General features: G+C 34.9%; 1 protein-coding gene across 1 annotated transcript in view; it reads left to right on the top strand.

Annotated features, from left to right (window-relative positions):
• Positions 1 to 608: 608 nt before the first annotated feature.
• LOC149796199 (F-box only protein 7-like) overlaps positions 609 to 17006 on the top strand; it is a 48327-nt gene continuing 31929 nt past the window's right edge. Inside the window, exons 1-3 of the mRNA XM_089966148.1 lie at positions 609 to 788; positions 5188 to 5728; positions 11872 to 12025. Of these exons, the coding sequence (XP_089822274.1) occupies positions 661 to 788; positions 5188 to 5728; positions 11872 to 12025 (823 nt within the window). The 5' untranslated portion in view covers positions 609 to 660. The remainder of the gene's footprint in view (positions 789 to 5187; positions 5729 to 11871; positions 12026 to 17006) is intronic.

The following is a 17006-nucleotide window of genomic DNA, read 5'->3' as shown; positions in this document are numbered from 1 at the left end:
GGCGACATCTTTGTTGCTAAAATTATTGTTCTAAGGTACACATTTGTATCTTTTAAATAACTTATTTATTTCAATGATAAATTAAATAGATTTTCTGGGTGACAATTTTTGGCGTGACTTCTCCAACCATTTGGGGCGACTTATCCAGATACGTTGGGGCGAGTTCTCCATGGGGCGCGTTCTCCATATACCTTTAGAAGTTACGTACCTTCTCTCTTATATATTATGATAGAGAGGATCCTATGTCGGAACGGGTAATGGGGGTAATCTAAGGTGTTTTGTCACTCTGTATGATTTTGTTCCTTCAGATTATTGTTTTGTTGTTTTTTTGTTTCTCAACATCTAGCTCGCGTCGAGCACATATATTACGATCCAGTAACACGTGTTAATGATATGAATTGAATAAAGGAAAAGTTCTGTTACTCTTAATATTTCTGCCAAATAACATTTTCTGTTTGTCGCCCATATGACAACTTTTCAGACGAAACTCGAACCTTTTTCAAGCATTTATTTCCGCACGTGTTACTATTTTTCTTTTTCTTGAGCATAAGTGGGACTACGGGTCGACTTCCTGTGTGGAATCAGCCAATGAGATTAGTCCAGTGCTTGCCGAGTTTATTGTTGTTGTGTCATGGAATGGTGGGCGCATGAATTGCGAGAATGAAGATACGATTACGTTTACGTAAAACTACCAAGCCATACACAATTTCAGAAGGAATAGAAACGTCGGTTACGATTGCTGACCTGAGACAAGTAGCAGTAGATTTATTTCAGGAGTTGACTTTCGAGTATGTAGATAGTCGATGTAAAAACTGTACTGTAGGGTAGCCTAATCCTACAATATAACTTACAAGAGACTCACTAGTCCTACAACGTAAGACGTATCACAAGCTACCAAAACATTAATGTAGTGTCACTAGTCCTACAACGTAAGACGTATCACATGCTACCAAAACATTAATGTAGTGTCACTAGTCCTACAACGTAAGACGTATCACATGCTACCTAAACATTAGTAACGTGATACGTCTTACATTGTAGGACTAGTCCTACAATGTAAGACATAACACGTTATTTTTGTATTAGTGCTATCCAAATAACGGGCTTGTATAGTCGGTTTACATGGGAACGAGTAGTCAAAGTTTCAGGAATATTTCACACACTTGGCAGCCCCCTTCAACACTCTTCCACAAATTGATATGTAATTAATATACTTACTGTACAGTTTTATCATGGCGGAATCAAAATCTGACACTAGCAAATGGACACATTTTCAACGTTCCATTGACATCACATGCATTTGAATTTGTTGAAATGCGATGAAGTCGAGGTATGCCGAAGTAGGTTCATGTGGAGGATATGTTTCTTAAACAAAACGAAACGTTGCTTACAGTTCCCATAGGCATAATATATTTTTATTTGTTTCGTTAAAGAATTATATTTCAACTTAGACTATTGAAGCATTCCCGGCATTCACTGCTTTCAAGCCAAGTGAAATGTAGGCCAATGAAACATTAAAAAAGCTCCATTTCTTTTGTGAGAATTTGAATTTATTAGGGAAAAGACAGAGTAAATAAAGTCTGACTAAAACATTATGACTTTGTAGAAAAGCATCGTTATTTTAGTTGCCAGTTGTGTGAGATATTTCTGAAAATATGACTTTTGTTACAATGTTAATTGACATCAAAACACTACACAGTACTATTAGACAGTAAGACCCTGATGGCCAAAACATAAATATCAGTGTTGAAGTCTTACATCAGTAACATGGAAGAATAATTGTAGGACTTGATGTGTCATGTGTTATTTATATTTTGTCGCTACCAACGAAACAAAAATATGCGATGCGTCTTAGGGTAGCCTACAATGTCAGACGTCCACTCTACTAGTTATGGTATGGAGGGTGAGACGTCTTTCTGCTAGTATAAGTGGTGTTGTGTAGTGTAAACCAGGAACTAGTGCCACATTTTTAAGAATATCCCGTGCACTTGGCAGCTCATATTGACACAGAACATTGCACAGATTAAGGGCTGCACGATGCACCCAGAACTGCCCAAATCTACCACAGACATGACGTAAATCAAATGAAACTTACCCAAAACCAAAAGAAAACATAGAAAATAGTACTATCTTGTAGAAACAGATGACAAATTATGGTGCATTTAATATTTACATCCAGTGAAAATGAACCGGAGGCAAAGTTACTGGATTCATCGCCAGTGTTGGTTACCATGTCGAAGCGGATCCAGTCAATACGTTCAAAGTAAAAAGGTCTCATTATGAAGTAAATAATGGACCATCAGTGTCATATATATCAATGGAGATGAAAACAATATACATGACATTAGAAATAGTTTTACATGTATTTATTGTATTTATTAGCAATTGGTTGTTGCTATGGGCTATAGCAATATATTGTATCTCTTCATTGCGCTTCATTTAAATTCTCCTTATTAGAAATAGTGTGATGTAAATAATGGACTATCAGTGCCATACCTATCAAATGAGATTAAAAAAAGAAGTTTAATGTTTACACAACATTTCAAACAATGAACAGCTTAAAGTAGAACATAAATTGTTATATCACTATTAAAATGGCAATGCAAAGGGAACATATTTCATTTGATCTGTGTATATATACCAACTGTAAAATTGTGGGTTTATTTCCTTAAATGCAGTTTTAAACTGCTTAACAAACCTGACAAATAATGAAAAATGTCACATTTGAAACAGTTGTTTATGTCAGTCAGGTCTAAGATAAAATGTAATAGTAGTATGAATCCGCCTGGCTTTTGGTCCAAATTAGTCCATAAGTTGATTAGAATCAGCCTGCACCCAGCCAAGTAAGTGAGATATTCTTGAAAATGCTGACTTTACTTCCCTGGTTGACTAACCTGCAGGGAACATGCTACAGAACACCATTTTTTGTTGTTGCCAGCATCACATTAACAACGTAAATATCAGGGTTGATGCCCTACATTGGAACACTGGGCATCTTACATTGGAACACTAGGTATCATATGTTCCATTGGAAATGAGTGTTATGAATCTTTGGGAATCATTTGTTGTGGATCAAAGTATGTTATCCATCTTTTTTTAAATATCTGTTTCGTTAAAATCTGAAAGAGTGAACATGTAGTGTGGGAATATCTGAACCATGGTACTCGTTTTTCCTATTCTCACTTTACTAACTATTTTAAATAGATCATCACACAGTCTGCCATCTCTTTATGATGGTAGAGTTGTTATAAAGAAGTGTTGCACTATGACTTGAGATAAAACATGTCAACTAATGTTTCCGTTTCTGGAATTTAACAACAAAGTAATGAATGTAATGAAAATGTCACTATATTTCAGTGCATGGAATTAAGACACATGTTTGAAGATAACATTAGACACAGTTTTCAAATTCAGTTCTAATTTTGCACCATTATTTGTACTTGCATGATTCCTTTTTGCTTGAATTATGGGTATTAATGCAGAGCAGAATTCTGACATCTTTCTTGCTTTAGAACTGTGTTTGAGGTGAGTATGGGAAAGGTAAGTCCAAATTGTATTTGATCCTCTTAATACACACTCTACACCTACAATTTTAGAAAAAGAAAAATTTGAGACTTTTTCTAAGGCAATGAAATTTTTTTAACTTGTGAGCTTTGCCTGAAACTGAGTTTTGATGTGGGTCAGGCTTGTCTTTCCATGATGCACTGTCATCATGGCAGAATTACTGGTATGTGTGAGATGGCATGCCATATATTATCATGGTATTAAACAACCCCAGTGCCAATGTGACTGAAAATTTCACTGACATTTAATTAGAATTCCAGTGAAATTTCTTGAAATTCAACTGAAAAAGATGCTCAACATATTACTGAAATTTAAATGAAAATTGTTTGATGTCACTGGATGTTCACTAAAATTTTTAATTTCTCAATGAAATTTCAAAGAGATACAATTGAAATTTTACTAGAATTTAGACAACATTTTGGTGGGCTCTCACCAAACATCCACAAAAATGATGTCCAAAATTTTCAGTGCAATTTCATTGATATTTCAAAATGATTTAAATGAAATAATGGATATGAATTATGTAATTTCTTCACCTTATAATGTTTAAATATATATATATCAATGAAACAAAATTATATACTGTTCAAGAGTGAGACATGAAATTGGACAGTTGTGCAGACCAGACATGTGGAGGCACACACTCAGATTCCAGTATGATTGCTTGAATGAGCTTTCTGTAACATGCATGACAAAATTTATCATGATTAATGCTGATTTTACCCAGAATTCTAATACAACCTGAGTATTTTGTAATAGAAATATAATTGAAAAGTCACAGTGATGTACAAAAATAAGTTGTGTGTTTGACATTAGAAAGGCTGAGTCTCCAGATTTTGTTTAAGCATTTCCATTACTCTCACATTTCAATGGCCAAATATGTATGCAACCAGTCACTGAATAGTTGCGCATCAATGACATTATCAGCATAATTACTTTTGTCTGCCGTTGTATTGTACTCAGAGGTTGAAAAAAATAGTATCAAAAGCATTTTGTAAAATTGAAGTTTTGTTAACAAAGTTATAAATTGTGTTAGAATTGGACTGTGACAGTCTGTCGTCAGACCAAGGCCACATCACTTTGCTGCCTTTTTGACAATTGCCATTGCCTGGTTTATGGTGTCAGGATTTTCTTCCATCTGTTTGTTTAGTGTGTCCACTCACAGCAAATTGCATTTAAATCACCGGGGGTGGGGTTTGCGGGGGCATAAAACCCTTTAAGGCTGTTGTAAATCCATGACAGTGTTTCATTAGGTTGTGCAGATGTCCTCTGGACATAGGGAAAATCTAACAGCTTTAGTGGACATCCATAGTTTGTAGTGGGTGGACACTCAGCTCCATACCCTTGAGTCTACATTCACTGGAGTGAGTGGGCAATCCATAATCCACGATGAATTTACTGTAGCTCCCTGACCAAAGTATGTCATTGTAGCCAACACGATCATCCTTGTGTAATTGATGAATTGCTGAGCCAAAGGGAATTTGGGGCAATGAACATAATAATGTTCTAAATTCAATAAAATCTACATGTATTTTACTCAATCATTGGTGCTACAATCCACTGGAAACCAAATATAAGTCCAAATAAAGTCTGTTTGATAAAATGTATAATGTCCTTTTTCAGAACATTTGACCTGAGTTTAAACAACAGCGACATCATACAGGATGAGACAGTAACATTAGGAGGACTAGGAATAGTGTCTGGTGATTTGATTTTCATTATTTCTCATCAGCAGCAAGACAAAGATGTTACAGATCATATCAACACAAAAGGGCTGCAAGACACCAGTGTTACAGATGGTAATAAGAAAGAAAGGACTAAACACATTCCAATGGAAGTGAGTGGTTCTGATCAGAGGGAAGAGTATGGGATTAGTACGACTGAGACTGTCAGATCTGTTCATAATGATATAGTAGCATCTAGTAAAATTGAGGAAGGTGCAAACTCTGATTCAAGACCAGACAGTGAACCACCTGTGGACATGACTTTAGTTAATAAGTACCTTAAAGAGCCAATGCAGTGTCATGATGCCACAGACACAACTCTGCCACCACTGCTAATACAGACATATCATGATGCGCAACCAACAGATGGGACAGAAGCACTGTGTGTTGTCCTTCATGTACTGATGCTTGAAATAGGATATACAACGTGTGATACTCAGGTATGACATATTGCACAAATTAAAGGGAAATAAATCTTTCCAGTGTAGTCTACATTCATACCAAATGTAAAAAAATTGGACTTTAACAGACCTAAAACACATTATGTAATTGTTTATGTTTCCATCTTGCCAGAACATGAGTGCATGTGTGCGTAATGTTACACAACTTCAAGGTAGAGACTTCAACATTTAGATACGAATGGGTGAATGGGTGTGGTTGATATTTCAAACCATTTCTGAGTGGGCAGAACTTTAGGTTGGAAACGTATCGACAAATACATTAAATTGGGGTAGTGATGACTGAGAGAAAGAAGTGTGGATAATGCAGATTCATAGTGAGTCAGAAGGTATATATTGTGGTACCCTCTGTCCAATGATCGATCCAGCTGTCATTAATCTATCCATAACTCTTCTCTCTTATCATAAAACTTAATACGTAGGTGGCACAGGTGGTAGTCCTCTGGGTGAGGCATGTAATTTTTGGAGCTCTCTCCTGAGCTCCATGTGACGGGGTAAAAAGTTAAAAATACAACTATTGCATTTTCAGCCTATTTTAATTTTATTTTCGGGCCTCAACACTATTGAGCAAAAATTACTATTGATTAGCAGGGTTCTTTGGGACACCAAAATCTGTGTAGAAGTATGCTTACTTTCAATTTTTATGCATGATAATTATATTGGTCAAATTCTATGGGTTTATTTTATCAGTAGACTTCCTTTTCATTTGATCCAATTTTACAAGGTAAATATCAGTCATGTATGTGCAGGCTGCCATACAAGATTCAGGTAATTCAAAAACTGAAGCTAGCAGACCAGGATATTAGCACACCTCATCCTTGATTGCCAGTTCCAAATAATCATTTGATTAAAGATTGATTACATGCATGTGATTTGATAAGCAGCACCTCCGCTAGGCTTAGCATTTGTCGCCAAATATGCAGGAATTCTGAAAGTGTTGCTAGTTTTTACTAACTGGCAAATGTTGCGGGCAAAATTTTTTTGTAAAGTAAATATTTTTATTTTTCATTGATATAAACGACTTGTGCGATATAATACCCGTTTTCACTATCTGTGGCAGTCAGTTGATCATGTCAGTAGATGATGAATAAGACATTATTCGAACATGACTGCAGCTAACTGCAAGCTGTCTTGAGAAGAAATAAAATGTGATTAGTAGGAAGTAAGGAAAGACCGGGGGATATGCTATACTCTAATGTTCAACAGGTCAGCAAAAAGATTCGGTGTCATTTGCATGTGTTGTTAATTTATGTTTCTTGCAAACTGAGAGTGTGAGATGCACGTGGGACTGCTTAGATTTTTAGGGATTATTTACTTATATAACATGTTTTTGTGGTCTGAACTCAACTGAGTAACACAGGATGCCAGTCATTGACTGTAAAGGGCCCATGTCGCTTATATCAATGAAAAATAAAAAATGTATCATACAAAACAAGTCTGTATCAAGAACAAAGAACATGGCTAGTCTAGCTCTGAAAAAACAGATTTATATCCAGGGGCATCTGAGGCAGCTACCAGGTTACTTGTTGCCCCATTTCTACTGCAGACTGAGAGAGGGCGGTTCAGTCGCCAGAATCTGACCAAAACAAACTTACGAAATTCAGTGGGTATATCTACTCTGAAAAATTTAATGAGAATTTCTCTTGATGGGTCTTGTGTTCAGAATTATGATTTCTGGAAGGCATTTAAGAAATGGTATTGGGGGAAAAAAAGAGGCAGATACTGATGAAGTGTCAGTGACATTGTTCATAAAGACTAAGCAGAATTTTGTATTATCATTATAAAGAAACATTCTTATTCATTCTTGCTTTTCATATGATATACATTGAACTTCACGTATATATAATGGTATTGTTTTATTTATTAATAATTATTCTTGTGCTTTGAAATGCAATGAAAACATGTAAAAACTGTTTTATTGTCATGTTTATATAGATTAAAAATAGGGCAGTATAATATTACACATATATTTAAGTCCCTACATCATGGCATAAAATGGCTCCTTCCGCTGAAAAGTGGCTCTAGATTTTTAAATTTGGCAATTTTCATGGCGCAAAGAAAAATATTTCCAAGGGAGGCCCTGATAAGTGTTATTCAGCACACTTTTCAGTATTAGCAAATTTATTTTAAATCATTGATGTTTGGAACATTTGCGTTTTATTGTATACTATATTTTGGAAAAATAGTGCCAAGATCTTGGGACTTGTTTTATTTGTTGGAGGAATGCAAACTCCCATATTAATCATTATAAATTGTTGTAAACTCAGCTGTTGTTTTTATTTAATGTGCAGATATACTTTCCTTTTGAGTAATTAATTATTATGTACTTTAACCAGATTCTTACTGAACTGAACAGCTTGCAAAAAGTAGTTAATGCATCCAGTTGTAGCCAAAAGAAAGAGACTGGAAGGTTCATGGAATAAATCCTTGGGGAATAGGACATTTCCATGGGCCACAAAATGAGAAAATAATGGATTATTATTTTCCATATGCATCCAGGCATGTGAGTGAAGATTCCCTCACATAATCATAACAACCCAAAGGAATTCTAAACAATAAACTAATGATGGAAGATGAAATGGAAAAATGTAATGGAATATCATTCCTTTGTTTATTCTTCCAGTATTTTCCACATTTATTGATTTGAAATGTAATTAACGTTAATAAATAAATTAATACAGTATAGACAGGAAAATGTAACCTCTACCTTGATATTTTTTAGCTACACAAAAAATTAAAAAATGGCAAGGTAAAGCCATTGAGTATTGTTATAATGGCAACATCTGTTTACAATTCTCAGTTGCTTTTTTGTTTTCATTCTTTTACTTTAATACTATATAATTATTTCACACTGAATGAGCATTAGCAATCTGATATAAAAATTGGTAAACAGACAGTGTTATGAAATTTTACAAGGAAAAATAAGGATTGTTATTTGGACTGAGTCTCCTACTTTTGAGACAAATGTGACAAATATGCAATTTCCATTTGCCAGTTAATTAGAGATGACAATCCCCACCCCACCTCCTGTATGAAGAAGGCTTTTGAATTCTGTCTTATATATGTCAAACCATGATCCCTTTTGATCCATTGTACCTAAAGCACCATTTTTAGGGTTTTGATATTTGGTGAAACCCATCTAAGGTCCTAACCTCTATAGTACATTCAAAACTGGGACCTTTGCAACACATAGACTCTCTTTAGTTGCCTATACATGGTTTTATAAACTGTGCTATTATATGAAATCACCAGTAATTGCCATTATATACGTTGATATTTCCAGGGCTGTTCATGAGGACCAAATTTTTATTCCACTTTCATATTTAGAAAATGTTTAATATGGTAGGAAAATCCCTCCTTACATGTAATCAGCCAGATGTAAATGGCTATGTTTTTTATTACCTGTACATTTTTGTAAAATCAGTATCTGTATATAACATGGATTAGGTAAATACAGTCATGTGTTAGACAGTGTGTATTCCCAAACATTATGTCCAGCTGCATTATAATTTTTTCATGATATACAATATATGTGGCACCATCAGACACTATCACAGCATTCCTAAGGATTTTCTACTTAAATTGTCAGATACATTCAACAATGTCCTGCCTTGCTAACTGTATCCTTTCATGATAAGTTGTAAACAATGTACATTAAATGAAATAATCACAGGTTGAACAAGGTTAATGGCTTACCTTTTGTTATGGGTTTAACACAATTTTCTGCACATGATAGGCTATAGATGGTGGGAAGAATACAGGAAAACCCCAGTAAGAATTACCAACCCACAGAAAGCTACTGGCAAGCTTTCTCACACACACACATTAGCCAGTCCCAAGACTCTAACCCAAATGGACAGAGGTGAGGTGGTATTGATTGGTAAAGGCAAGCACTTCAGACCATTCAGGTACCTTGGAACCCAGCTTATATAAGCTGGCACTCTACAGTTTAATATTTTACAAAGAAAAAGAATTTCCCCAGGTTTACTCACTGGTGATACTGGCTGTTTAATAAGGACCTTGTATATCTTAGGTATTATTAAAAAAAAACCTTTAATTCCATTATTTTGGTGTATGATTGATGGGTGTAATATGGGTTATAGAGTATACAGCTTGGGCTTACTTCAGCCATGCACCTCTCAAAAAACTGCTAGCTTCACACTTTTATAATATTTTTAACATTCCATCCTTAATCCACAGCCATGCTTGTGTTGTTTGTGAGGTCTGGTGACTTGATTCAGCTGTCACTCATTATAATGTGCCTTGTTAAAATGTGATTCCAGGTCCAATGCAGTACCCATCTTGGCCAAATGACCAAAACCAGATCAGTGTTCAAACATATGGGTTTGAACAAAAAACAAGAAGCTTAGTATTTTATCATTATTATAATTCAAATCACTGTCTTTTTATCAATATGTATTGTTCCCACTCTACTGTATTTCAGTATATTATGTTATTCTCAATCTATCATGGTTCAGAAGATTGTGCACCCAGTGGTTATGTGCCCCAATTACCGGTATAATGAGGGAAAGTTGTACAGAAATGATCACAAAGCATTTCAAACCATTTGAAGCATGTGTCTTACATGAGCTTCTTACTCTGATTCTTAGATGATTCTCTTAGACTGATATGCAAAATAAGGATTTATGATAGTCATTGTGCATTTTTAGAGCTGTTGACAGAGTGTGTGAATGTGAAGAATCACACAGAATTGGCACTGGTTCACACACTTGAAAAGCTCTTATGCTTTATAAGTCCAACAAATTAGTTAGAGCTACCTTAAACAAAGGGGCCTCAAGTGGCCAAGTTGTCTAAAGCACTTACCGTTCAGGATCACTGCTGTCTTGCCTCTGTCTGGCTGGGTTCATGTCTCAGGCTTGTCTAACGTGGTACATCAGAAAGCTTGCCAGTAACTTCTCATGAGTCGGTTCTTCCCAGGGTTCTTCCTCCCCAGTTATACTGGCCACCCTGTATAGCCTATCTTATGCTGAAAAATGACGTTAAACCCTACGACAATAACCTTAAACAAAATGGCTGACTTCAGTATGGTTCATCTTTAGATAACAATTTCAATAACCAAATACTGGTTAATAATGATTACAATGATTTTGAATGTTTTGAAGTATCTCAGATTATTCAAGTTGGAAAATTGTTGCTGGAAATACCACCATTTTTTTGCACAAATATGATGTACATGCTGGATTAACAAAAATGGATGGCATGTTTATCAAACCGCTATTTAGCTTTATTTTGAAATTGAATATAGAAATGGAGAATATCAAGCATTACTAAAATACAGGCAATTTACAGTTAGATTACAATTTTCATTTCTTTTTTCAAACTATTCACCTAAGAGAGATCTTGCACCACATAAGTACATAACACTTTAAGCTGGCTAAGCAACCTATACATATGGCCCTAAGACAGCAGACAGTGAAAAGGGGCTTCTCAGTATAGAATAGTATTTACACACAAATAAGGAACAAAAATGCTCAGAAACAATCAATAGATTATTTTTTACATGTAAAGAGGGGACAGCTTTCAAGGATTTTTATTTCACTAGAGCCCTAACTAAGTTTAGCAGGAGGAAAAAGGGATGGATAATTAAACGTTAGGTAAATATTGAACTATTGCCACCACCCATCCTTGTTTTTTCTGCTTCCCTATTTATTTTTGGGTCATGTGGGGCATGGGTGGGATCCCCTTTTAGATACAATCCTGGCAATATCTCCTTGTATTTGAAACAATCATTGCATCTACGTATCTGTTACATTTGAAGATGTGTAACAATGCATGCAGTCCAGACTATTAAGGATTTGATGAAAGTACATAATGATGGTGTATAAATGAAAATATTTTTCTTTATTGCAAAGCTTGTTTTGGTGGAAGCCAGTAGCAGTCACTTTGGCATCCATGTGCATGTCCTTCGGTCCACATTCTACAAAAACCTGTGTTAAATAAAAGGAAGACCAGGTTAAATAAAAGGAAGACCAATAAAGCATGAGTCTATTGTGTTGTGTATGATTATAATTGGTAAACTGTTTTAATTTCTATTTATTCTTTGACTGCTGTTTTTTTATTTACTAAGTTGCTTTTATTTTCATAATGCTTTATTCAAATTTCAGAATGGTGCTGTAAATTTGAAAGACTGTTGCAAGTCATTCACAGAAACATGGAAGCATCTAGGCTATTACAAGTTCCAGTATACATACCCTGAGTGTGAAGTGGGAACTGTCTCCCTCACAGTCATACCTACTGGAAACCTTGTTGTCATTCATGGTAAATAAATAAGACCATCATATTTATTTTTCTTCTAATAGGAATTGAGGTATGCAAAGTTTCTTGTTGACCAAACAAGTTTTCCCTGACCTTTTAGTCTAGTAGCAAATATATAGGAGCTTTTTTTAGTGGTCCTGGAAACAAGCCTAGGTAATAGCTGCACTTTTTCTTTCCTAATTATACTACCAAAGTACTTTTCTGAGAGTGTATCTCATCAACTGTAGATCTGTAAAATGAATTCATTTGATAAATGAAAGGTTTATCTTAATTTATAAAGCTTTCAATAGTGTGTGGTGTGTTCACAAGAGAAGGGAAGAAACCGGGCTCTGCTTTCATAAAATTTTTCCACATAAGCATGTACTTAAGTGAAGTCTCAATGTAGTTAAACATAAGGTTAGTCATTTGATGTTAATCCCCAAACAAGACATGGCTTTAATGATATCTCAGCATAATTGCTTAATAATATGCATGCAGAATTTGGGCTGATGTTTAACTTGGACTTAAGAAATTTTATTAAAGTGGAACTAGAGAGCTTTCTGATAGATCTAGTTTGCAGGCACCTTTTGTATGAACCAACTTGGAACAAAATGCTCTCCTTCCAAAATCGGTCATGGAATGAAATCTTCCACCCAGGTTAAAAACAGTGCTTCTACATTGATACTTAAAGGTAGTCAGCAGCCTACAAAGGTGAAAGAAATGCACACATTCTACGTATTCGATTGCAACTAGGGTGGGATGGTTAAATGGTTTGAATACTTATTTAATAATTATGTTAAAAATAATGTCAGTAAATAGCTTTGTCTAATGATGTTTTTCACTTCTCTGTGGAAATGACCTTCATTTTCAATATATGAAATCACTGAAAGATTGTTTAAAACTATAGTCCAAGTGATTTCAACACTTATCAGACATGTACCAGCAAAACACTGTGTATTATGTCACTGCTTTTTGCAAGTGAATGTGAACACATTCTAGTGTTGCTGTAGATTTAGAATAAAACAAGATTCTATTTTTTTTAAAGAGTGACATATTTAGGAAAAGAACTCAAAAATTAATTTTTATCTAATTGTTAGTAAAATACAGATGATGTGATTTTATTGCAAGTTTTAGCAAAGATTTCTGCTCACCTTTGAGCAAACCCCTGAATGCCAATTCAGGAATTTTAATTTAAATTTATAAACCTGCTATTCCATAATGGATCCTAACTGCACAACTAAGCTTTTCATTTACCTAGTGCACATTTCTTTGTGAATGTGAATAGCAAATGACTGGTTGTTATATATCTTGGGACCAGACAAAGTAAATGGCAAACCACTGGTTGCTGTATATCTTGGGACAAGACAAAGTAAATAGCAAACGCCTGGTTGCTGTATATCTTGGGACAAGACAAAGTAAATGGCAAACCACTGGTTGCTGTATATCTTGGGACAAGACAAAGTAAATGGCAAACCACTGGTTGCTGTATATCTTGGGACAAGACAAAGTAAATGGCAAAGCACTGGTTGCTGTACATGTTGGGACAAGACAAAGTAAATGGCAAACCACTGGTTGCTGTATATCTTGGGACAAGACAAAGTAAATGATTGTTTTCCTGTCCCATAACTATGGTTACACATTTTTACCTTGATCATATGTCTCAGAACTTTGGGACATGAAACAAATTGTGTGGAATTTGCTAAGATTAAGGAAATAGAATCCTTATTTGATAACACACTGATAGAAACTAACATTGTGCTGTTCTTTTTTATTTTTATTTTTTGTTCTTTATAAGCAATTTATGTGCAATAAAACATTTCCACTATTTGAAATTGTTTGCTGTGATGTAGGCTACACATAAATAGTGTGTATCACTTAGGTTGAGTAAAAACATTTGCATGTTGTTTGTTGATGTGAAGATGTATAAATGATTAGTGTTTGCTTTTCATTAAGGATTTCAGCATGTTATCAAACTGAAAATTGAATCCAACACAATCACTAATAATCATGCAGGAGAGAGAGAAATAACTATTGCTTCAAGGCACAAGCAAATCATGCATGACATGGTGTATGGTGCAGATAACCATGAGTATATATATATATGTCTATATTAACAATTTCCTCCCAGAATTAATTATTAAATACATTCACTGTGGGTGCAGATAACTACTTTTTTTTTAGAACAGTTTACAAAAGTATTGCAGAACACAGTTAATGCTGTGTATTCTGTTGTACCCTGCAGACATCAATGCCCATTTGTATCACTTATGATAATGAGGTGGCAAATAATAAAAACTTTGGTGGTGACCAAATAAATCATTTGTTTCAACTTGGCCTATCAAATACCAAGGTTATTTTTTATACAAAGCAAGTCAACCCCAGAAGCTGACTTTGGATTATTTTACGTATTACGTATACCAGTTTTATTATATACAAAGTAGGCTGACCTAGGGAACAACCTTGGTTTCTTTTGGCCAATATTCTTTGGAATTTTGAAAAAAAATTGAAACAATAGAACAGTTGGGGCTCTGTAAGTTACACTTTGAGCATTCAGTCTATGAATCTATTAAAGCATATACCTTATTTGAATAGGTTTCATTTGTGTGGCATGATCACAGGAAGTTCAGATAAACTGTTAACTGAATATAGGACTACTTAGCACGGAGCAAGTATCAGATTTGCTTTTCTGTCAAAGGGTTGAGAAAACAAAGTGAGTGCTACCATTACAACTTACGGGGTTGATAGTCTGGCAAATAAGTAATAAAATATTACTTGGGAATTAGATATGGGTTAAGACTCAGGAAAAGATGAATGTAAAAAAATATTTGAATTAAAAGTATTTTGTACATACTGCCAAAAACCTAAAGATTTTTCTATGTTGCACCCAGATTTTTAAAATTTTGTTTTTCCAAAGTTTACAGTTAGGAATAAAGGTGTGAAAAATACTGACCAGTTTTTTTATTTTATCATTTTTAATAAAATTGAAGCTTGCATTCAGTATTGGAGATGCAAGTTTCAGATGATTTTATTTTTAGATCCTACACTTGATACCCATTTTAATTATTTTACCAGCTAAGCATGGGTATTATGATTCAAAAGATGGCCCAATGCTTACAACTTAAAAAATAGATCTGTCCTTGAGTTAAAAGAAATTATTTTGAAAATTGATTTATGGTGTCCAAAATTTTTGGTAAATACCATAGATACTTTAATTATGTTACGTGTGTATATTGTTCTCTGTGTTCAATTAGTCTTTACTAACATTGAAATTTAACAAACTTTTGTTGTTATTGTTACCTTCAATGAACTGAGAATATTTTTTAAATGAAAATTTAACAAGAGAAAATTTACAAGAGATAGGACATATTAAGTGTCAATATTTCATGATGATTCAAATTGCTGGGCACTAACTGTCTTTTCATGTATAAAATAAGTGATATTTCAAGGTTTCATCTACTAGTTTTGATCATGTTTTTATTCACATTCAAGAAATTTGGGCCTTATAAAGAAAAAAGGTGATCAACACCCACCTCTACATTATAAGTGAGTCTGAAAGTTATCTGGGCATGGTGTTGTGAGGGAGAGGTGTATGGTTCTGTCCAAAAGATTATATACTAACTTTTATTCCCTCCTTTATCATTGTCCTGTTTCGTAATTAAAATTAAATAAGCATGTTTCCAATACTTTGGCTAAAACTGACAAAGTTTAAATTTTGAAAATACTTGGTTCTCAAAATGTAAAGTTTTGGAGTAGTGTATGTTTTGATAAATCAAGATGTCATTAGTAATGTTTATAGATCACTTAGCTGGATCTAGCCATACCACTCTCCTTTGCAAGCCATTAGTGTAGATCACTTAGCTGGATCTAGCCATACCACTCTCCTTTGCAAGCCATTAGTGTAGATCACTTAGCTGGATCTAGCCATACCACTCTCCTTTGCAAGCCATTAGTGTAGATCACTTAGCTGGATCTAGCCATACCACTCTCCTTTGCAAGCCATTAGTGTAGATCAGTTAGCAGGATCTAGCCATACCATTCTCCTTCACAAGCCATTAGTGTAGATCAGTTAGCAGGATCTAGCCATACCATTCTCCTTCACAAGCCATTAGTGTAGATCACTTAGCTGGATCTAGCCGTACCATTCTCCTTCGCAAGCCATTAGTGTAGATCACTTAGCTGGATCTAGCCGTACCATTCTCCTTCACAAGCCATTAGTGTAGATCACTTAGCTGGATCTAGCCGTACCATTCTCCTTCGCAAGCCATTAGTGTAGATCACTTAGCTGGATCTAGCCATACCATTCTCCTTTGCAAGCCATTAGTGTAGATCACTTGGCAGGATCTAGCCATACCATTCTTCTTCGCAAGCCATTAGTGTAGATCACTTAGCTGGATCTAGCCATACCACTCTCCTTTGCAAGCCATTAGTGTAGATAACTTAGCAGGATCTAGCCATACCATTCTTCTTCGCAAGCCATTAGTGTAGATCACTTAGCTGGATCTAGCCATACCATTCTCCTTCGCAAGCCATTAGTGTAGATCACTTAACTGGATCATTAGACAGTGTAGATCACTTAGCAGGATCTAGCCATACCATTCTCCTTCGCAAGCCATTAGACAGTGTAGATCACTTAGCATGATCTAGCCATACCATTCTCCTTCACAAGCCATTAGTGTAGATAACTTAGCAGGATCTAACCATATCATTGTCTTTCACAAGCCATTAGAGCATTTCATTTAATGTGAGGATTTTTAATGCAACACTATTATGTAGTTGTCAAATTTTGCATCGTGGTAGGTATCACCAACTGAATAACTAAGAAATTTTATATCAGAGGCTTAACTGATAGAGTTTAAAGTATACCTGATGGTAGATTGTGAGAGGTTCCATTTAGGACTTGGCATGGATATGACATCATTATTTTAACAGTCATTTACAGCAGGATTGAACAACTGTTGGAACTTTGATACAGATTTGTTAAATACAATTGTACTCGTTTCCATTT

This window comes from Sinohyriopsis cumingii, chromosome 7 (assembly GCF_028554795.1).
Source record: "Sinohyriopsis cumingii isolate HCF-2022 chromosome 7, ASM2855479v2, whole genome shotgun sequence".
Classification (NCBI taxonomy): Eukaryota; Metazoa; Mollusca; class Bivalvia; order Unionida; family Unionidae; genus Sinohyriopsis; species Sinohyriopsis cumingii.
Note: the sequence above shows the minus strand (reverse complement) of the source record. Positions and strands in the feature narration are given on the sequence as shown.